Here is a 23,890-nt window from a genome sequence, read left to right on the forward strand (position 1 = left end):
AGACATAATTCCTTTCATTGAAAAAACTTGAATACTCGTACTAATCAGAATTTTTAAACCAAGCTTTGAACATTTACCAATCAAATTTGAGGAAAATCAGTAAAAGGGTTCATGAGTTATATACAACATACAAAAAAAAACGACAGACAGACAAACAAACAGAGATTACTTTAAATCCATAAGAAATTCGAATACATGCATTATTTTGAATTTAAATTAATCTCTCTAGAAAGAGATGATTCATTTTGAATACTGTCCCGCTTTACCGTCTTTAGACTGTACCGTCTATACTGTACCGTCTCTAGACTGTACCGTCTATACTGTACCGTCTCTAGACTGTACCGTCTATACTGTACCGTCTCTAGACTGTACCATCTATACTGTACCGTCTCTAGACTGTACCGTCTATACTGTACCGTCTCTATCTATACTGTACCGTCTCTAGACTGTACCGTCTATACTGTACCGTCTCTAGACTGTACCGTCTATACTGTACCGTCTCTAGACTGTACCGTCTACATGTACCGTCTCTAGACTGTACCGTCCATACTGTACGAATGTCCAAACTGCCTGAAAGTCGGTTAAGTACTTCCAAAAAAATTTGAGTTTTCAGTGAACAATCAAAAAAGGTTTATTTTTTTAAACAGTTTTAGAAAATTGAAGAAATCTTAAAGATTTGTTTCCATATAGATAGCAGAGGCTGTAGTTTAAATACATCTCAGGGACCACAAGATCCTAGAATATTTATATATATACTATGGCAGAATTGAATTTGAAGAATTTTTATAATTTTGGTCTCTTATACCTGATGAGGAGGGGAGACTCCAGCAAGTTTTCCTAACTTTAGTGATGAATCCTTGATGGATTCAACATCCATCCTGGCTAAAGCAGATGTTAAATGTCGTCTTTCCTGGGCCCAATTTTTCTGAAACGTAATCAAGATAACATACAGGGTGTCCAACGAAACATGAAAGTTAGTAAAATGTATTTTTCCATATTTAAGCTGTTTAATACCTAAAAGAATATTAAATAGAAAAATAACAAATTAAAGATCTGTAGCAGAGTTTTTTTTTTATAAAAAGAGGAAGAAAAGAGAAGAAATTAATTCGATTATTACTGATAATAATTGTTTAATGTGCCTTAAAGCACCAGAATACTGCTATATTGTCGACTAACAGTGAAAAACAGAAAATTCTGTAATGGGAAGACGACTTTCAGACTTAAGACATGAGTTTAAGTCCAATAAGCATGGTATGCAGCAATTGTACAGTTTAAGCAGACCCATTTCACTTAATTAGTTATTTTATTAGTGTCTAGTAAAACTATTTGCTTTGTAAAACCATCGAATACACTTAATTATCGCTATAAAAACGTCTGGTTAGTGGTTATCATTGTATATGTTTAGTCACAGTATACAATTTTTTGACAATGGATCTATCAAAATATTATTTACGTTTTATACAGTGAATCCCAGATATATGAATACATAGACCGTCATAATTTTTTTTTTGATAATTCTAAAGAAACTTCTTTTTATTTTAATTCAAGGTAAATTAATAGCCCTAAAATATGAATGCAATTGATATATTAATATTAAACTCATTTTTACGAGGCATTTGATCTTAAATATGTAATACGACATTATAAAAACCTCTTGCTATGTCTTCATATATCTGGGATTCACTGTATGATCCAAATATTTTATTTCTGTTGAATTCGAGTATTTATATCAAACCTTTATTTTCGTCTTATTAGTTTCTGTAAACGATGGTAGTTTCTTCATTAAACCCCAATTTTCTCTAAAAATAAGATAACCTTTATTGTCTGTTGATGAGGATTCTTTATTTAGAAAAGGGCAAAACTCTTTTTGCAGTACTTTCCTTAGACGAATACACTGCACACACTTTTGAATAGGGTTTATAGCGCGCTGAATATTGAAGAGTTGTTTGTCTCTAACATAGGGTTTACATTATTTCGGAAAAAATCCATTTTGGAAATGGATTGCTCCAGAAATTTATTCGTAATCGTAAAGAGGGATTCCAGACAAAATGGAAACTGCAAAATTTGTAAAACCGTGAAGGAAATTTCCAGAATATCGGTTTCCGTTTTTTTGTATAACACAAAAACACTAATACGACGTTCTTACAGGGTGAATAAAAAGTAAACAAATTATTTATTTATGAAATGCAACAAAAAATACAAAATTAAGTGTTTCAGGAGAAAATATTTAAAAACCTCTAAAAGTAGAGGTTGTGGGAATATTTCCCCCCAATTCTAAAAAAAATTATAAAAATAGAAATAAAAGGAAAAGGAAAGGAAAGGATAAGGAAAGTTACATATTTATTGTTTACACTATATTTAATATAAATTAGTGGTGGATTGTTAGTATTTTTCGACGATGAACTAACAACTTTTAGAAATAAAAATTATAAATTTATTTGTAATGATAAAAAACAAGTAAAACAAGCTTAATGGAGTGTGAAAGAGATATAGGTTCTATGAAAACCGGCATTTTTTAGCAACCTTTTTATTCGCGCCGATTTTTGACATCCTTCATGTTTGATTATATCTTTTACTCTTTTTAATGTTTTTAGTTTTTTCTTTGCTTTCTTCGATTATTTTGTAAACATAGCATTTAATTAGAATTATTAAATTCTGTGTGTAAATATATGGTGTGTCAATACAATGTCAACTGAGACGACCTACCGACAGGGTGTGTAAATACGCTGTAGACTAATACGACCCACCTGCAGGGAGTACAGATACACTGTAGACTAATACGACCTACCTACAGGGTGTGTAAATACACTGTAAACTAAGACGAACTACCTACAGGATGTACAGATTCACTGTAAACTAAGACGACCTACCTACAGGATGTAAAGTGTCAGATACACTGTAAACTAAGACGAACTACCTACATTGTGTACATATACACTGTAAACTAAGACGACCTACCTACATTACATGGTGTACATATACACTGTAAACTAAGACGACCTACCTACATGGTGTACATATACATTGTAAACTAAGACGACCTACCTACATGGTGTACATATACATTGTAAACTAAGACGACCTACCTACAGGGTGTACATATAAATTGTAAACTAAGACGACCTACCTACAGGGTGTACAGATACACTGGAAACCAAGACGATCTCTCCGAATCTTTCTCTCGGTATTAAAGAAATGTTCTCCATAAAAATCTGAAACTTCTTCACCTTTTCTGAAAATAAATTTAATAAATTGCTTACATTTTTGAAAGATTTACACTGACTTACTCTTGTAAAAATTATCAATCTAATGATGCTTGTTTTTCCTAATTAATTCCACAATCAAACCTCATGTTAAATGTGGAACTAACATCTACTTTATTTACTATTTAAAGGTTTGGTCCAGCACCATTACCGCATTTTCAATCTACCTGAACCCTGATGGATTCTATAAATTCCTTATAAAATAACTTCTAGAGGTTTGGACAGAACTACAACATGCTTTCGTAAATGCTTCCTTTTAATGAGGTTTAATTATGATGTTTCCTTATAAATTACATATTATTGGTCCTTTTTATAGATGTTTGAGGGGGTGTTGTTGTAACTTTAAATGATAATCCTGAATTACAACAGTACCCTTGAAACCTTCAATTTATTAATAATGTGTCTAATTCTGTTAATTTTTCTGTTATTTTGGAGGCGGTAAATTCATAAGTCACTTTTATTAAGAAACTTCCATGTTAAATGTTTATGAAGAAAGGTTCTGTGTTAAATCTGACATAAAACTTATCTTACGTTTACAATTTTTTTAAATTTATTTAACAGACAATTGTTACCTAATTAATCTCTTAGCTCGGAGCACAGTACTTTTACCCTAAACACATATCATACAATTATAATCTCGAAATAAAAACAAAAAAGTTAAAAGTTAGAAAACTGAACAAATCACTCTACTCCTACTCAAGCTTTCGGTTTCTAATCCTTATATTTTGCAACCATGTTGTTAGACGTTAAAATACTCAGATTGCAAAGATATTGGAGTTACAAAATTAGAGTTCGATGCGAGGGATTAGTTCCTAAATTGTTGAAAGTTTGGATTATTCTTCGAGAAGATAGTTGCAGAATCATTGTAATTTCAAAAAATATGAAAAACGAACAATTTTAATTGTGGTTTATCATCAGATTGGCTTGCGGATTTTTGGCCATAGAACAATTGAGAAAATTGTTATGTTCTATGCGAAAAAAAGATTTTTGCAATAATGCTTAAAATTTTCCACCTGGTGATATTTGATTGTGTTTACATCACAACTATTGTTGAATAGCGAGGTATATCTTGTAACTCCAGATCCTACACAGTAAATTATTTTTATTAAAAAGATACAATTAGAATTAGGATAGTTTCTAAAGGGATTGTTCAGAAATTCGGTTAAAGGATTATAAGCGTAATTTCAATTTCCGATTATTTTCAATTAAGGTTTCTCTTTTCATGGAGTATAACTTGAAATTACGCTTGAAAGTCCTTTTAAACACAAAAAGTGTATTTATTTTCACCTGCTACAAATATCTTAACAATCCCTTCTGTAAACCCAATTGTTAGACATGGGTTTATAGCATTAAAATTACAAGGACCTTACAGAAATCTGAGCAATGAGACATAACTATTACAAAATTTTATTTTCTTATAACTTGCCCTAGTTTTACCTTGGAAAAAGTTTACTCTCGCAGAAGATAATTGTCAAAAGTTCAAAACTCATTCCAAATTATTTCATAACGAAGACTTGTGCAATGTGCATGCTTCCTTTATGATTTCTATTCTATTAAGTTTATTGCAAGTAAACTGATGTTACTAAATAGCTTGATTTACCTATAACTGCAATTAGATCTTCAGAATCAAACAAAGAATCAAAACTTCCTAAAATACAGTTAAGAAATTATTTATTTATTTCGTGAACGTACACAATTTAAATAATTTGTTAAAATTAAAACATACAAAAAATTTATAAAAGTTTGTATCAAAATAAATACAAATACAAGAAACAAAATCATACATATAATTAGGTCGTGCATATAAAATTAATAATATCGCCAAGCTCAGCTTGGTCAATTTCATTGATAACAATCTTATTGTTTTTTGCAGAAATATTTTCATTTAAAAATGGAATCCTCCATTCTTCTTCCACGGGTATTTCTTGAAATATCATACCATTTTTTACAATACGTTTGTCGATAATATTCAAATCTTTCCTGCATTTGTTAGCAATATTTCTCAGATTTTTTGCAGTTACTGACCTTTGATCAAATTTTAAAAGATTTATTTTACGAATTTTCTAATGAAGAAATGAATGAAACAAATCTTCTGCAGAGCATGGTCATTAAATGAGAGGACTGTGACAGTGGTTCAACAAAATATCTATGACAAGTGTTTGGTGATTTAAACACAATTTTATCTGAGTTTTCGCAACAAACTGAAATTTTCTAATCCCTATATCTTTGTAACCGAATATTGTGAACCTTTGATATTTTGTACTATAATTTATAGTGGATCAAATTATCTAATTTTAAAATATCAAAGGTTTACACCATCAGGTTCTATCTGATTTCTACTACTCTACCTAGTACCTGTATACCCTGTATGGTTCTAGTATTCTACTACTCTACTTGTTATCATTATTGAAGTTAGGTGGAAAAAAATAATCAAAAGAGCTATTTTACACCTAATTGCTTTATACTTGTATTGTTAAAATAATTATCAATTTGTAATTGTAAACTCGTTCTGTATACACTGATACATGTATTTTAGCAATAAACTTTATCTATCTATCTATCTACTCTACCTGTATACCCTGTATGGTTCTGATATTCTACTACTCTACCTATTTACTTTATATGGTTATAATGTGCTACATATTACCTATATAACCTGTATGGTTCTGGTATTCCTCTACTCTACCTGTATATCCTGCATGGTTCTGGTATTCTACTACTCTACCTGTATACCCTGTATGATTCTGGTATTCTACTACTCTACCTGTATACCCTATATGATTCTGGTATTCTACTACTCTACCTGTATACCCTTTATGGTTCTGGTATTCTACTACTCTACCTGTATACCCTGTATGGTTCTGATATTCTACTATTTGATGTGAGTTCTCCTCTACCCCCAGTAGAAAGCAGTATGCTAATCTACCAATATACAATTCATCCTGGAAAAATACAAAGTATAAACGCATGAAACTTTAATTATTTCAATTGAGTGAAATTAAGAGCAATAAAATTTTCCGAATGATGTTCCGCCTTCTCCATTTTAAGAACTTTATAAAAACAATTTTTTCAGAATAATTAGGATGACTCATATTGAATCAAAAAGAATGGGTTTAGTGTTTGAGTTTTGAAGAAAACTGAATATGACGGTTTTAATTTTTCCAATAATACCTCATCTGAACTTTTCTCTCCAAAGAATCCCATTCTTCTCAGACAATCTAGAACGTAGTAAGCCTAAAAAGTAGACTTTTATTTGAAAGTTTTTTTTTAAATGTTTTTTTTTTAACTTACCTGGACTGTCATCTCTAGAATATACTGGCTTCCTTTCTCTCTTCTTTGCAGGTTAAAAACACATCGTAAATCCTTAAGACAGAAACACACAAGTTTATAGTTTATAGTTCTGTTAAGCTCTTAACACAAACTTATTTGTACTTCAACATTTTTAGTGAAAAGGACTGTAACAATGGTACCCTTTAAAGTTTTATCTTAGCATTCATTACATAAATATGAGTCCCTGCTAACAACGTTCAGACCTAAATTCATGTAAGTTTAAAGGGACTGTAAAGGAAATATGAAAGTGGGTATAGGCTGAAATCTAATCACTTTAGCTCTTGATCGCGACCCATGAAAGTTATATCTGATTTTCCTGTCTCGAGAAATTGATATGAAACTGTGTCAAATTTATACGAAATTTCATATATATACAATTTTGTATATAAGTAAGTTTAACAGATCACATTCCGCAAACGAAGATATCCCAGAGAAACCTAATTGTAAATTAGGTTTTCTCCAACTATTATTTTATAATTTTTATTGTTATTTTTAATAGATATAATTGATAATATTATTTATAAGTCCGTGTTACGTCACAAGAACTTCCGCCAATGAGAGTGCAGTATACTGGTCCCGTGATACAGACAGAGAAACGTGACCAGTATACTCCACTCTCATTGGCGGGATTTCATTTTTCCTTAACAGTCCCTTTAAACTTAAATGCACTTAGGTCTGTTGTTGTTAGCAGGGACTCATATTTTTGTAAAAAACGAACTTAATGTCACGTTTGTGAGCACATCTTTATTAAAACCGTTTTTTTTTCTTTAGTTTTAACGCTTTTTAACGATTGATCATAATTAACGCACTTTATTAACTATAACGAATAGTAAAAATTCTATACAGTTAAAAATTACAGTAAACGGAACGAATTGTAAAGTAATGAACGCGAAACGAATTTGGAACGAAGGAGTTTCAAGAATAAAGCACTGCCTGGATCTAGTTGCATATGTAGTCTATAAAATTAGGCTTTGGCCGGTTTGATGATGCAAAATTTGTTAAAATGGGGGCGTGTACACTGTACAGGACTGGATAGGGTACATTGTGCTCGCCCATGGACATAGTTTCTGTAATTAATGAACTATAAACTATGTAAATTGTAAAAACCTGTTCCAGATTCCAGTCTGTAGTTGGATCATAGGATTGGAATAGAGCAGAGTTTTCTTTAAAATATTCAAAACTTTTGCTCGTAAACAATCTAAAAACGCATTATTATATAATAATATATATATATAATATTAAACATATATTTCATATTATTTAACATCATAACTTAGTTAGTTTCATATTTCTACTTATAATTGCAGTAAAATTCAGAAAGCTGTGAAATAGGAGGACGACATTTTAGCAATCTCTGAGTGCAATTGATTTTACTATAGTTTAGTTCTTATTAAGTGCAATTGGTCTGTGTACACTGCACAAATGGTGTTTTGAATGGAATTTTTAATCAAAACTAAATGTTGTCTGTATATTCCACATATCTCTGGTTCTCACGTTGTGGACAGGTGTGTTCATGTGTGTGTATCCAAATAATCCAATACAAGTCGAAGTGACTGCACCGACTGGGCAGAGCGTTTTAGAGTGGTTTATGGTAGGTCAGAAACCATAAGTGATCCCTTAAACAATTTTAAAAAGTAATTTCCAAAGAAATAAAGCATGCAACTTTGTATCTAGCACCATTTCAGATGCCAAACTCATCGAACTTCTTTAACTAAGAAGCCTCGCCAATTTTGTCTGAAAAACTTTCAATTTTGAGGACTGTTTGTGGGTTTTTTTGTGGATTTTTCCTTCTCAGACATTTCCTCTTTCTGTCAACACTCTCCATATTACACTTTTCCTCTTTTAGTCCACATGTACACTGTTGCCTTGTCCATATTATTTTCCTCTAATGAATTTTGGATCATGTTCTCTTACCCAGGTTGATATTAAAAACGTTCCTGTGCTGTGACAACGGAGCTAAACAACCTCCGGGAAAATGCGAATTATATAGAAATAAAAAGTTTGACGAATAAAGTTCGGTGGGAGAAGAAAACCGCGTAGGGTTTCCAGCGAAAAAAATCGTTTTACGAAAATTTTGCTTTTTTCGTGAAATTTTTTTTCGCGTACATTTCGCTTCATTTTCGCATTTCGTTCGCAAAAAAAAATAATTCGAAAAAATATTGCGAATTTTTTTAAACTAAAGCAAAGTTTTAGCAAAAAAAGGCTAAATTTTGAGAATACAAACTCATTTTCAAAGAGAGATTTATCCGCGAGCCCAATTGATGGATTAACACAAAATATAAATATAGATTTAAGAATGACTAGGAGTTATCAGATATTTCGCGACATTTTCGCATTTTTCGAAAATGTTTTCGCATCATTTATTTTCGCGAAATATATTTACCTAAGTATAGGGACTAGAGGACCTATGTTAGGATATATATGAATATATTTACCTAAGTATAGGGGCTAGAGGACCTATGGTAGGATATATGAATATATTTACCTAAGTATAGGTGGTAGAGGACCTATGGTAGAATTTATGAATATATTTACCTAGTTATAAGGGCTAAAGGACCTATGGTAGGATATATGCATATATTTACCTAAGTATATGGGCTAGAGGACCTATGGTAGGATATATGAATATATTTACCTAAGTATAGGGGGTAGAGGACCTATGGTAGGATATATGGATATATTTACCTAAGTATAGGGGCAAGAGGACCTATGGTAGGATTTATGAATATATTTACCTAAGTATAGGGGCTAGAGGACCTATAGTAGGATATATATGAATATATTTGCCTAAGTATAGGGGCTAAAGGACCTATGGTAGGATATATATGAATATATTTACCTAAGTATAGGGGCTAAAGGACCTATGGTAGGATATATATGAATATATTTACCTAAGTATAGGGTCTAGAGGACCTATGGTAGGATATATATGAATATATTTACCTAAGTATAGGGGCTAGAGGACTTATGGTAGGATATATATGAATATATTTATCTAAGTATAGGGGCTAGAGGACCTATGTTAGGATATATATGAATATATTTACCTAAGTATAGGGGCTAGAGGACCTATGGTAGGATATATATGAATATATTTACCTAAGTATAGGGGCTAGAGGACCTATGGTAGGATATATATGAATATATTTACCTAAGTATAGGGGCTAGAGGACCTATGGTAGGATATATATGAATATATTTACACTCCAGAGCATGGAAGTTTGCATTAGCTCTACAACTAACACTGCAGAATATAACCTAAAGAAAGAAAAAGAAGCTGAAAACCTGATGCAACCTGATGTCGTGGTACTTTGCTGTATTAAAAAATGAATTATACTATTCAATAAAGTCAAAGTTTGAAATGATATTTTCATCATTAAGTTGAAAGTTTCAAAATTGGATTTTAATGCAAGAAATTAATTTCTTTGTTCAAAATATTGCATCAAATTGTTAAGGAAAAGAAAAAGAATCTTTCTATGAAAAAGTTTGGTTTTAAAATTGGGAAAAGAACAAAAATCATCTAAAATAATTATTAAATTAATATCATTTACATCTGTTTTTCCACCGCCGCGCTATCCTATTAGAAATTGAACTTGATTTTTAAAGCTCGTTAATCTTTATTTTTAAACTGCTGAGAGCCGGTAATTTTTATTGATATATTTCAATTTTAATTCGGTTTACATTTTACGTACCATTTGCATTCTAAGTTACTATTCATACTTGAGACATTTGGATATTACTCATTTTAAGCGTTTGCCAACCTCCTATATAAGTATAAAGTAAACTTAGATATTTGCGTTTCTATCCTAGCGCTCGTAAATTTTTCGAATTTTCTGATCCCTTTATATTTTTGAACCTGATGTTTTAAACCTTTAATATTATAAAATTTGACTATTTATAGTTTGGAAGGTCTACAGCATCAAAAATATGAGATTAGAAAATTAGAATTGGAATGCAGGTAATCAAAGGGCAAAACTTTAGCTCGTGAGTCGTAATAACACTTTGCTTCCCCGGCTAAACTCGGTATCTGCACTCATAAACTTTTAATTGAGATTTAGTGCTAAATCTGAAAAAGTTGTTCATCTCTGCAGAGCCAATATGGTCTGTTATCCAACGACTAAGGTTGAACTCTGGAGGGAGGAAATGAACAATAATTTTTGTTGGCATGTACATTTTGAATGAAAAAGTAAAAAATAAACAAATCCGTAAGTTTAAAGATTGTAGAAATATAGACCAAAACACGTTTGATTTCAAATAGAAGAAACCGAATGCTTCTCTCTCTGGTTAGTCCGGGGTGGGGCGCATCATGGAGTATAGAATAACATGGAGCATGCAGGAATTAACCCGTTCCACATAATTATTTTGCTGACGATTCTTCATTTTCAATTGTCGTCGTTTGGATTTTCCTAAACTGTCTGATGTACAAACTCCGCATAAATGTGTAGAGAGTAAGTCGTTGTATAGATTAAACAGAACGAAACTGGGCAACGAAAGGTATTTTTAAATTAAAATGTGGGGTTTATCAGAAATCAAATCAATTAAAACAGAAAAGATTTAAAGACAGTAAGACAGTGAGACTAGTTAGCGAAGCATGTATTCAATCAGATGATGAAGGGGAACTGGTGGATTTCTCCTCCATGTTGTTTCAAACTCATTGGGTTTGGGGCACATTAAGTTTCAGAAAGTTAAAAAATGTTTAATACTTAAACATCTATCTACCTACCTGGGAACAAGTGGAACAAGGAACACCAGCAATGGCAGGCTTTAAGCAGTTGGAACAATTTGTTCTACATTGTAAAAAAATTAAATTTTTTTAATGGTATGTTTTTGAAAAAAAAACTTCTCATATTATTATATACAGTGGTAACCAAAAAACAGTCCAATTATTTTTTTATCTTTTTATCATGAACCTCGGTGAGGATCTTATAATTTGTTACTGAATTATTTGGAAACATGTGAATTATACTGATACATTCCCAGATTTCTGGTTACTTCTGTATTTTTGATAAAGGGATTGTTATTCCAACTATTCCTGAAGTTTCGGGAATAAATCTTCACATGGTTGTATGGTTGTATGCATCTCAACCATTTTATTTTTTGGCCCGGCGTAAAATTCAACTAAGATCTGTTTTGAATCCGGGCTTGTAAAGATATTAGTTTTTAAATAAAAGAACGAAGATATTCACAATAATAGTCCCTTAACAATTAAGCTTGCCTGATATATTGGATATTAAGAACTGCAGCTGTGCTGGGATCCTTTAGTATTAGTTCACCAGCCTTAAACAATATAGTAATAAAGAAATTGATTTATTGCTCAAACTCAGAAAGGAACCTTATTTATTGCTCAAACTTAAAATTAACTGATTTATTGCTCAAACTCAAGAGAAAACTGATTTATTTCTGAAACTCAAAAAGTTACTGATTTATTTCTCAAACTCAAAAAGTTACTGATTTATTTCTCAAACTTAAAAATAAACTGACTTTTTGCTCAAAGTTAAAAATAAACTGATTTATTGCTCAAACTCAAGAGAAAACTGATGTATTGCTCAAACTCAAAAAATTACTGATTTATTTCTCAAACTTAAAAATAAACTGATTTATTGCTCAAACATAAAAATTAAACTGACTTATTGCTAAAACTCAAGAGAAAATCTGATTTATACTCAAGAAAGAACAGATTTATAGCTCAATCACTCAAAAAGAAACTAATTTATTGCTCAAACCTCAAAAAGAAACTAATATATTGCTCAAACACCCAAAAAATATGATTTATTGCTCAAACTCTAATTTTCTAAACTAATTATATCTTTGTAACGTTATGTGGTAAACCGTTGTTATTTCAAGCTTTAAATGGCCAAACATTTAAAAAACAAACTACCATATTACTATACATCGTTAGGTTGCAAAAACAGAGGGATTTGAATATTATAATTTGTGGCGATTAATCAGTTTCTGTAGACCGTACAGCAATATTAAAGAGTCATTCAAATTCATATTTAACCACCTGAATATCTCTGGTAGCTACAACATATCTTCCTGCTTCTCCAACCCTAACCTCAACACAGTCTCCAGGTCTACGCTCTTCCCCATCCTCATCATTCCTCTCATTCTTCTCCTCATCGTTCTTCAGCCTTGGTACATAAATTGTAGAAATATTTACTCTACTCTACTCTACTCTACTCTACTCTACTCTACTCTACTCTACTCTACTCTACTCTACTCTACTCTACTCTACTCTACTCTACTCTACTCTACTCTACTCTACTCTACTCTATTCTACTCTACTCTACTCTACTCTACTCTACTCTACTCTACTCTACTCTACTCTACTCTACTCTACTTAACCTGCATCTAGAGCTTGGTTTCTGGGATCTCAGGTTTGTTGCTAATCTCTCCAGGAGAGAAACTATTTTACTTTTTTCCATTTCTGAGTCCTCCAGTTCTGACTTTATGCTTCTAAAAATATAAAAATATTCAGCAGAAAACATTTTTTCATTTTACCGGTTAAGAAGTATTCTTTTCTTTGATTGTATAAGATACATGGATACAATTCTTTTAATTAAGTTTGATCTTCTAAAAAGAGGTATGTTTAATTTTTTTATGAATAGTAATGAAAAAGGATAAAAGCACCTTAAAATTTGAAGGAGTGCAGCTTGACTCCCTACTGATGAAGTTGAAAGTGCCAATCTTTCCCAAATTTTAAATCTTTGAATTATCTTCTCCTTCGGTAGGTTTTCTAAATATAGTAATTATCATCTTAAAATGAAAACTGACTTTTACAATTTTAAAAATAATCTATTTCAAGAGAATTTGTTAAAATCAAAACCAAAGACATGTTTTGGCATCCATTGGTACGGTTAACCATGTTGTGTGCTCATTTTATTTACTTGTATAAGATTCTATTGTTTTCACAATAAAGTTCAAACTGGAAATTGTACGTCCAGGGCAAATGATCCATGTATTTTGAGGATTTGGCTTGACATTAAATGTTGGCTTGTTAAGTTGTTAGGTACGTTTTTTTTTGTTGTTTTTCCGACAACTTCTTCCAAAAATAGGATTTTTATTATTTTTAACAGTGACAGACATGCATACTAACCGCGCTGCGGATAGTATAATATTGTGGGCCGAGCGCTGCAATGAGACATTTGGGAAAGTGCTATTAAAAAAGTTGTACATTTAGAAATTGTCAATTGGGAAAATGTTTTTGTGAGAGCGTCTGACATCTGAAAACGAGTTAGTTTAACAACTACTAACCTAAAGCAAGTTTACAATCAGACATTGTTTGTAAGTGTAACAACTACTAACCTAAAGCAAGTTTACAATCAGATATTGTTTCATGAATAAGATTCATCTCAAAACAGGCACTTGACCTAAAAACATTAGAAATATGGGAATTTTATTAGTAACATAATAAGTAACAATAATTCCCATATTTTCCTAATCCTGGGATTTCCAAAGTTCATTCTGCTGGGTTTTTTTTCTTCAAAATTTACCAAGATACAAGAAACGTCGCGTCGTGCCATTTTTGTATTTCAATAACTACCAAAGATTTTAATGTGTCACATAGTTTCCATGTTTATTGGAATACCCTCTTGATTGGTATTTTACAAAAATATTAATTACAATAAGAAGAATAAAATAATTTACCTAATTGCTGCAATCCATCCAATATTTACCAAATTGTTGCAAATCCATCCAATATTTATCTAAATACTGCAATCCATCCATTTTTTACCTGAATGCTTAAATCCATTCAATATTTACCTAAGTATTGCAATCTATCCAAATTTACCTAATTGCTGCAATCCATCCAATTTTTACCTAAATGCTACAAATCCATCCAATATTTATATAAATACTGCAATCCATCCAATATTTACCTAAATTCTGCAATCCATTCAATATTTACCTAAATATTGCAATCTATCCAAATTTACCTAATTGCAGCAATCCATCCAATATTTACCTAAATGCTGCAATCCAACCAATATTTACCTAAATGCTGCAATCCATCCAATATTTACCTAAATACTGCAATCCATTCAATATTTATCTAAATGCTGCAATCCATCCAATATTTACCCAAATGCAGCAATCTATCCAATATTTACCTGAATGCAGCAATCCATCCAATATTTACCTAAATGCTGCAATGCATCCAATATTCACCTAAATGCTGCAATTTATCCAATATTTATCTAAATATTGCAATGCATCCAATATTTACCTAAATGCTGCAATCCATCCAATATTTACCTTTAATGCTGCAATCCATCCAATATTTATCTAAATACTGCAATGCATCCAATATTTACCTGAATGCTGCAATCCATTCAATATTTATATAAATACTGCAACCAATATTTACCTAAATGCTGCAATCCATCCAATATTTATCTAAATACTGCATCCAATATTTACCTAAATGCAGCAATCCATCCAATATTTTCGAGCTCAGATTCATCCATCAGCTGTATACTCAGATTTAACTCTTCTACACCTTTAACAGTTATTATTACCATCTTTATTTAACCTGTGGAATGGGAAGACGACTGTGAAACTCAAGTTATGATTTGAAATAGCTGTTTTAAGCACAGCTATTATACAGAGTACGCTAATCCATTTCCCTTGAAAAGATCAATCTATTTGCCTTTTAAAATCATCAAATTCACAAATGATTGCAGAAATGTCGTCTTCCTTTCAAAGGTTTATTGTTTCCACTGTATCTATATACATAAAGTGTAAATCTGTTTGTTTGTTTATATGTACGATCATAACTCATGAACTCCTTTACCGATTTGCCTCATATGTTGATTGGGGAACCATATAACTATGGGAAGGGCTTTGCATGATTTTAAAAATTTATTTTGATTGGGTTGGATTTTATAGCAAAAGTTTAGTTTCCAGGAGTATACAGTAATTTTCAAATATGCGTATAAAATATGTACATATTACGTTATATATCTATATCAAATAAAGATTGCTTTTTTGAAGAAAGTGGAGGGGGCCTCTCTATACTTGCAGCTTAAGAATAAAAGACATAAAATGCTTTTCTTCTGATTGAATACTTGTATGTGGGGTTACCCGTACGACTTTGCTGTCTCTGTAATCCTCCATTATAATTTTAAAACCAAGAGTATGGTAAATCAAACATCTAAAGCCCAAATCACTGGTCACTATATTTAAAACACTTTTATTAACGTACTTTTTAACTTACTTTCAATATAATGTTTGTTGGAGAGTAAACTTTGTCCCTTTCTCATATGTTCTAATCCGAGATCAGCATTTTTACAATATTCATTTTCATTCTTATCATCCCTTCTTTCAAATTCATTTAAAATTTAATAATCATCCTTCGGTAATCAATCTTCATTCATTTTTAAACCTTTTCTAAATTAATTTGATTTTTTATATATTTATTTATTCAATTGAAAAGGATAAATATATAGATTTTAAATACGAACGTAACGACTTAGGAACTGCGAGTAACTCTTATTTTATTTTAAGGTGGTAAGCGATTACATCAATAGGGTCTGTCCAAGTGAACAATTTTTGGACCCCCCACCCCACCCCCCACCCCCTCCTATCAATTTTGTACATGACCATTTATTTTTCAGCAAATTTATGATTATTTATTTTTTATTGTCATTTAGGGTTCGGTTAGATTAACACACTTTCTTGCCCGAGCGCTGCGGCTAGGATGGGCTAGGGGGCCGAGCGCTGCGGCCACTGGTTAGGTTAGTTAAGACACTTTCTGGGCCGAGTGCTGCGGCTAGGATGGGCTAGGGGGCCGAGCGCTGCGGCCACGGGTTAGGTTAAGTTAAGACACTGTCAGACCCATGTACAAAATTGATAGGAGGGGGGGGGGTCCAAAAATCGTTCTCTATGAATATACCCATCAATACAATGAAGAAATGAATAAATAAATATGTAGATAAAATAATAAGTCAATAAATAAATAAATAGATAATATAATACATAAATGATTTTTCCTGACAACTGTAAGATTTTCTGCAACAGTATCCAATCTCTTTTCAATACTGAAAATATAAATTATCTTGTATGTTTATTATCATTTGCGATAATTTTCTGCAACAGTATCCAATCTCTTTTCAATACTGAAAATATAAATTATCTTGTATGTTTATTATCATTTGCGATAATTTTCTGCAACAGTATCCAATCTCTTTTCAATACTGAAAATATAAATTATCTTGTATGTTTATTATCATTTGCGATAATTATCTTGTATGTTTATTATCATTTGCGATAATTTTCTGCAAAAGTTACTTGTGCATTTCTGGTTTATAAGGAGCAATGGGGAACTCACAGAAATAAACACTTTCTTAGTCAGAAAAACGGCGATATCTTCTTTAAGGGTACCGTTGTAAATCGGACAGAGTTAACATTATTTCTTTGTTTACCTAAGGTTTGCAATTCTCTCCTGCTCTTCTAGGTTCAAGTTTATATAAACCTCAACAGGAGAGTTCTCAGATATCTTGATTTTAAACATTTTAATTATCTATAATCATACTGCTATTGTGAAACCAATAAAACTGAGGAATAGATTAAAGACATATAAACACTAGATGTTGTTATTAAGTATTGTCTCAGAAAAAACATTGAGTATAAAAAAATGTGGAATTGGAAGACAACATTTAAGCAATTTTATGTGTAGCTTATGCTATTAGGAGCAAAGATATTCCACAGTTTTAGTTTTTTTATCTGGAAATTTTTGACAAAAGAACAATGAATATAAACATGTTAAAAATCAAGTTAAATGTGATCACTGTACATTCTTATTTACAGAATCTAACCCTAGTAACACTACAACTACTAAGTTTCTACAGTGTAGAACGTGTATATGATTTAATGCTCAGTCAGCTAGTTGAAGCCGGTCAGAGCGCTAGGATCTATCTATCTATCCATCTATCTATTTAGCTATCTATCTATCTATCTATCTATCTATCTATCTATCTATCTATCTATCTATCTATCTATCTATATATTTATCTATCTATCTATCTGTCTATCTATCTATCTATTTATCTATCTATCTATCTATCTATCTATCTACCCTCGTGGTATCTTTTTTTTACCAAAAATTAAGAGTACAATTTACAAGCACCTCATTACTCCCCGAGATCTGTTCCCATCATAGTTTTACATTAGAACGAAAAAGTATGAATGACGAAGTAATTTCCAATCATTTTTGGTTCAACGATCAAGATAATGAACCAAATGATGATTAGCAAAAACCTGAAAAAAAGCATTAAGAGAGAAAATGATTAATAATTTCCATCTTCCAATTTTCCAGATTGTTGTATTCCATGCGGTCGAAGTTAATCCTGAAACCGGAAATTTTGAATGGTGGACATCAGCATTAATGCTTGATCCACTCTTTTTCTTAATCTCCAGATTAAATAAAGCTTGTTCTCCTCATGTTATTAATCTCCAGATTAATTAACCGATCGGGATTAAGGATATCCCATTCTAGAGTTTTCAGCTCTGATTATGGAAAAGGTCACCAGCGAAATTTAGACCGAAATGCTGCAAGCAAATTACGCAAAATCCGCATTAAGCACAAAAATAATGCTTAACAATGACGCCAGACATAAAACATAAAATCTTGCGATTAGCAGAAATAATTATTATAATAATTCAGATTTTCTTGTGTGACATTTTTAAATGCAATTTTACGCTTAAGTTCTCGCAAACCGTTACAAAATTCAAGGCAATTTAATTAAAAGTTCCCTTGAATTATTCAATTGACAGTTAAAAAAAAATGGGGATGAATTCTTTTTTACATAAGTTTAGTAAAATTATTATTTTGTTGATTTAAACTTAATTATGTTTACGGGTTAAGTTAAAAGAGCCCGGCGTTGTCCATGTGGACTTACTAAAACACATTCAATTTCATACATTTTATTTTTAGTGAGAAGATTTTTTCAAAAAGCATCCATTACCTCCTGAGTCTAAGCAGTTAATCTATATTACTTATATATTATAAGTCTAATCAGTTAATCTATATTACTTATATATTATAAGTCTAAGCAGTTAATCTATATTACTTATATATTATAAGTCTAAGCAGTTAATCTATATAACTTATATATTATAAGTCTAAGCAGTTAATCTAAGCAGTTAATCTATATTACTTATATATTATAAGTCTAAGCAGTTAATCTAAGCAGTTAATCTATATTACTTATATATTATAAGTCTAAGCAGTTAATCTAGGCAGTTAATCTATATTACTTATATATTATAAGTCTAATCAGTTAATCTATATAACTTATATATTACTTATACTGACGCCTTACTTTTTAATTTATGTCTGGACTAAATTACGCCTATAGATGATTTTATCTTTCTTTGTTGTTTTTAATTCTTAGCCAGAGTTCAGCCATGTTCTTTTTCATATTCTAACCATTTTAACCGGGACCCCACCCCCCGAGGGCGTTCACAGGGGAACCATACATATTACTTGTGATATCCAAGAGCATTCTAAAATATTAAAACTGAATATTTTAACATTAAAATACAAGATACTATACGATTGTAACATCAATACAGTAAAAAAATACTGGAAATAAACCTACCACCCTCCTTCTTATGTATTTTATACCCCCACTGAAGTATTGTGAAAACAATATAGCAATAAAATATATAAAGTTCCAATAATATCAAGAAAATGGAAAAGTTTCCCCCAAACTCGAACCAGAGAAAACTAATCAGGGAAAAGATTTTTTTGTTGCAGATATTGCATTTTATAATAATTAAGTATTATTGACCTTATAGATGTAGATTTACAAAGGAAATTGAACACAATTGTAATTATTTATTTTTGAAATATAACAAAAACATACAAAATTAAGTGTTTCAGGAGAAATATTTAAAAACCTCCATAAAAAGAGGTTGTGGGAATATTTATAAGCTTTATCCGGATTGTTAAAAAGATATATGTTCTACGCAAAACGGGCATTTTTAAGCATCTTTATTGATTTGCGCCGATTTTTGACATCCTTTATATTTGATTATATAACCTGAAAGTGTAAACTTTTTATGTCAAAAACGTTTCGATCTAACAGAATTCATATTTTGAAATAAATAGTTAATTCAGATAATTTAATTTGGTTCACAAAGTAATTTTTTAACTTAGAGTATCATCAGAGGCGGCTTAAGGAAAGGAAAATTACCAAATTCCCTGTATAAAATTCTAGGGGGAGGGGAACTTTTGCGAGGGGGGGGGGATAAATATTGTAAACAATCTAAACAATTAAAGCTCAGGCTGAGATCTGAGTAGCGCTATATACATAGAGAATAGAATATATAGATCTCATCTTATCTGATCTTATCTGGAGAATTCAGGATTATAATTCAACATAATTTCAACATTCCATCTGCAATACATACATACATACATCATGCATATCTACATACATATATGATGATATACATATGTACGTAAATATATTCATATTTGATGATATACTTATGTATGTAAACATATACATATATGATGATATCATAGAGAATAGAATATATAGAGAGGAATTAAAATAATCTCTCGGTATGAATTTTCTCAGTCCCTTTCAGCCTGAAAGGGAGTTCAAAGTGTACAAATCATGTAAATGTTCACAAATTATGTGCAGTAGAGTACATTAATACAGTATGTTCCCTATACTATCCATTTCAATTTCGAATTTTTTAAACTGTTAAATAAACTTTATAATGAATTAGGTGAACAAAAACATCATTTGATTTATAGTTATAACGGAAAATCATCGTTTGTAAAGTGGAAGGCATAAAGTCTATGTGAAATGATCATTGGTCAATTATGAAACCAGCCTATTTCATAATTTGGCTCTCTTATAACAATAATTTTAGATTTTCTATAAAATGATATTCCCGGGCCCAACAGGTTATATAGCATAAATATGTGAAGTACGCCTGTAGTATGGAAATAGTACAACAAAATGGCCGTTTTACACTTTTTTCTAGTAAATTCCTCTCTATATATTCTATTCTCTATGGGTATAGTGTATACGCTAGCTTCCGCTTAAAGTTTTTTTTTGGTAATTTGAACAACATAAAGAGTAAACAACATTATAGAGTAAACAACATTATAGAGTAAACAACATTATAGAGTAAACAACATTATGGAGTAAATAACATTATAGAGTAAACAACATTATAGAGTAAACAACATTATAGAGTAAACCCAACGAGGTTATAGTGTATTGAGTGATGATATACGCTAATCCTTTACTATAGGCCATGAACTATACCGAGAGCGTACTGCATATTTGTTTATTATAAGGAGATTCTGGCCTAACCTATATTATATCATTATTAGTCAAGGAGAGAAGGAGGGGGCAATATGGTTTCTGTACACTTTGCTGTGACGTTTTTGGATTGCTGAAGAACTAGTTTTTGCGTAACAACAATAATAAAGATTGTAAACAATAACACAAATGAAAAACAGACATCTGGCGCATCTCTGGCGTCAGATGAAGATTCACCGTATACTAACTCATGTTTGTTTAGATTAGATCGGCTGCTTTTGTTATTGTTGTTACGCAAAAACTAGTTCTTCAGCAGTCCAAAAACGTCACAGCAAAGTGTACGGAAACCCTATCGCCCCCTCCTTCTATTCAATTCTCCTTGATTATTAGTAAACAGTTGTAAGCGTACAGTACAGCTAACTGAGCACATCGGTAGGAAACTACCATGGGTACTGGAATAGGGTAAGGTAGTCATACAATTCTAGCTTCTGTACCTTCCTACGTCATAACCCGGTACAGAGCCCGTTTTCTCCATAATGATGTTTAAACAGTGGTCGTGTTGTTCACGTATTTTGGGGGACGATAGTTTGGCCGCTAGATGTCTCTCGTAAGAACTATCTATCTATCAGATAAGAATTTTGCTTGAGACATCTAGCGGCCAAACTATCGTCCCCCAAAGTACGTGAACAACACGGCCACTGTTTAAACATTATTATGGAGAGAACGGGCTCAGGGCACAAAGTGGACACTGGTCCTAGAACTGTCTTGGGATAAGATCTGTTGTAGGCGAGTATACGCATAATTGTGATTGGTATTTCTTTGGCGGTCTGAGAATTCTCCACCAATAGTTTTAATCAGTGACGTCAGAGGGTACAGATCTTCCCACCGTACCGTATCGACCTTTCATTCGTGCGCGAGCCTCGTAGCGATACCCTATTCCAGTACCCATGGAAACTACCATCCCCCCTGAGTAAACCTTATAGATTTCTCTGTCGTCTAAATTGTACTGTACCTCTGTAAATCGGGCATTCTCCTCTTGGCTGCTAAAACTTTTGCTTTGGAAACCGCTTTACAGTAATCCTAAGATTGACAGTTCCAACGCAAAAATCTATGATAATTTTCCCAAACATGCTAAAAAATAATGCTAAAAACAAGTGCTGTACAGTTTTAAAGGTTAAGGGCTCAAAAAGTATATGTGGGTTATTGAGGTAATATCAAGGGTCAAGGCGCTGTGACACTTTAAAGTCGACCAAGTCTTGAAAACGTTTCACATAAGCCTATATATATGTACGATGTGAAAATCCACCTAAAGATAACCATATATTTTAAAAAGGGGGAAGATTAGTCCTATCTTAATAAAACCGATATGAGACGGAGGGATACCGATGTATTTAGAGGTGGTAAACCTGTTTTTATTTTTAAATGGATTAAAAAATATGGAATCATTTATTATAATTGTAAAACATGTGAGAGACTATTTACCAATTTGTATTCAATTCAAAATTACATTCTGAAAACGTGTAAACCATCCTTTTCAATTATTTGGTTTATAAACTGTGCTGGAAACTGCATGGGAGGGTTCGGAGACATCTTGCTAAACCTAGGAACAATGTGTCTCTTCTTCATCCTCAGGTTTACTCTGGTATCTCCAGGAGCCAGGTTCAGGTCAGTTTGTCCGGGTTCGAGAGTTTGCTGAGAAACTCCGGGAAGTTGGTTCATCAAGCGGAGAGAAATTTCCGGGTTGTTCGGATAGATATTATTCCGTGGTTTGTTTAATTCCTGGCCAGGTTCGTTGTTTCTGCTCTGTGCTCCGGCTTTGTTTGGTACGTCCAGTCCTAGATGATGGAACATGCTCTCCAGGTCGTATATATCCTTGATTAGAACCTGTAATACATCATCCTGTCCCTCGTCCTCCGGGAGTATATTGTTCATCAGCTCCGGAGATTCGTCCTGACCATCCCTCCCTCTCACGACCGGCTGACAACTCGTGAAACTCTAAACAAAACAACATTTTTACATCATTTAAGCAAAAATTATTTCATACAGGCATTTTTTCATTTAAATAAATGAAAGACAAACTCATGAAAGACAAACTTTTGAAATAAAAACTTATGAAATTCAAACTCCTGAAAGACAAACTCCTGAAAGACAAGCTAATGAAAGTCAAACTCCTGAAAGACAACACCCTGAAAGACAAACTCATGAAATTCAAACTCCTGAAAGACAAATCCCTGAAAGACAAGCTAATGAAAGTCAAACTCCTGAAAGACAAACTCCTGAAAGACAAACTCCTGAAAGACAAACTCATGAAAGACAAACTCCTAAAAGAAAACTCCTGAAATACAAACTCCTGAAAGAAAAACTCTTGAGAACTAACTCCAGAAAGACAAACTCCTACAAGCAGACACCAGAAATTCCTACTGCAGAAATATAAACTCATGAAATACTGAAATCTTAAGATTATAATACCATGAATTTACCCTTACCAAAGCTGTAATGATGAAGAGAGAAGTAGTGATCATATCGAACACGGACTGGAACTGAATAGAAACCCCTCCGACTCATGCTTTTAAACACTGGAATGACATTTAGAAACCTACGAGAAGAAATTACTCTGTATGGTATCGGAGAGAAAAAAAAGAAAGAGAGAAAGGTTATCTGTATTGTGATATTTATATTTTTGGGGAAACGGAGTTTTCAATTCTATTTTTTTTAAATCTATGGGTAAAATTATCAAGAAATACGAAAATAATTTTTGCAGAGAAATCACAAGTAAAAATAATCAGTTTTCAAGAACAAAAACAAAGATATGTAATTCATACATGATCATACAAAGCTTCTAAGGGTACCATTGGGAATCTGACATACCAATCTACCAATTGAGGGTCACTTGAAATAACGTTGACAGTCCCTTTAATGTCCCCATACTGAAATACAACATTGTTTAGAAAAATAAATATTTAAAAATCTATTTTTTTTGCTTTTTCTTCCAGATCTGAAAGAAATCAG

The 23,890-nt window shown here is 31.9% G+C and overlaps 2 protein-coding genes across 2 annotated transcripts; both read right to left on the bottom strand.

Annotated features, from left to right (window-relative positions):
* Positions 1 to 621: 621 nt before the first annotated feature.
* Positions 622 to 15,907, bottom strand: LOC111699518 (SET and MYND domain-containing protein 4). The gene is made up of 20 exons (XM_023470210.1): positions 15,811 to 15,907; positions 15,015 to 15,093; positions 13,899 to 13,963; positions 13,224 to 13,329; positions 12,939 to 13,049; positions 12,598 to 12,724; positions 11,809 to 11,870; positions 11,317 to 11,380; positions 9,745 to 9,851; positions 7,701 to 7,791; positions 6,555 to 6,626; positions 6,435 to 6,497; positions 6,106 to 6,205; positions 4,864 to 4,911; positions 4,277 to 4,347; positions 3,836 to 3,873; positions 3,128 to 3,232; positions 1,736 to 1,799; positions 806 to 925; positions 622 to 735 (listed from the first exon to the last, which is right to left on the bottom strand). Exons 1-20 carry the CDS (start codon positions 15,854 to 15,856, stop codon positions 640 to 642), a joined length of 1,635 nt encoding a protein of 544 aa, XP_023325978.1. The 5' UTR covers positions 15,857 to 15,907; the 3' UTR covers positions 622 to 639.
* A 6,401-nt stretch (positions 15,908 to 22,308) lies between these two features.
* Positions 22,309 to 23,415, bottom strand: LOC111699527 (uncharacterized). Its single transcript, XM_023470219.1, has 2 exons — positions 23,368 to 23,415; positions 22,309 to 22,876 (listed from the first exon to the last, which is right to left on the bottom strand). The coding sequence occupies exons 1-2, from the start codon at positions 23,401 to 23,403 to the stop codon at positions 22,385 to 22,387; spliced, it is 528 nt and encodes a 175-aa protein (XP_023325987.1). The 5' UTR covers positions 23,404 to 23,415; the 3' UTR covers positions 22,309 to 22,384.
* Between the last annotated feature and the right edge of the window lie 475 nt (positions 23,416 to 23,890).

Source organism: Eurytemora carolleeae, unplaced genomic scaffold (genome assembly GCF_000591075.1).
Source record: "Eurytemora carolleeae unplaced genomic scaffold, Eaff_2.0 scaffold351, whole genome shotgun sequence".
Taxonomy (NCBI): Eukaryota; Metazoa; Arthropoda; class Copepoda; order Calanoida; family Temoridae; genus Eurytemora; species Eurytemora carolleeae.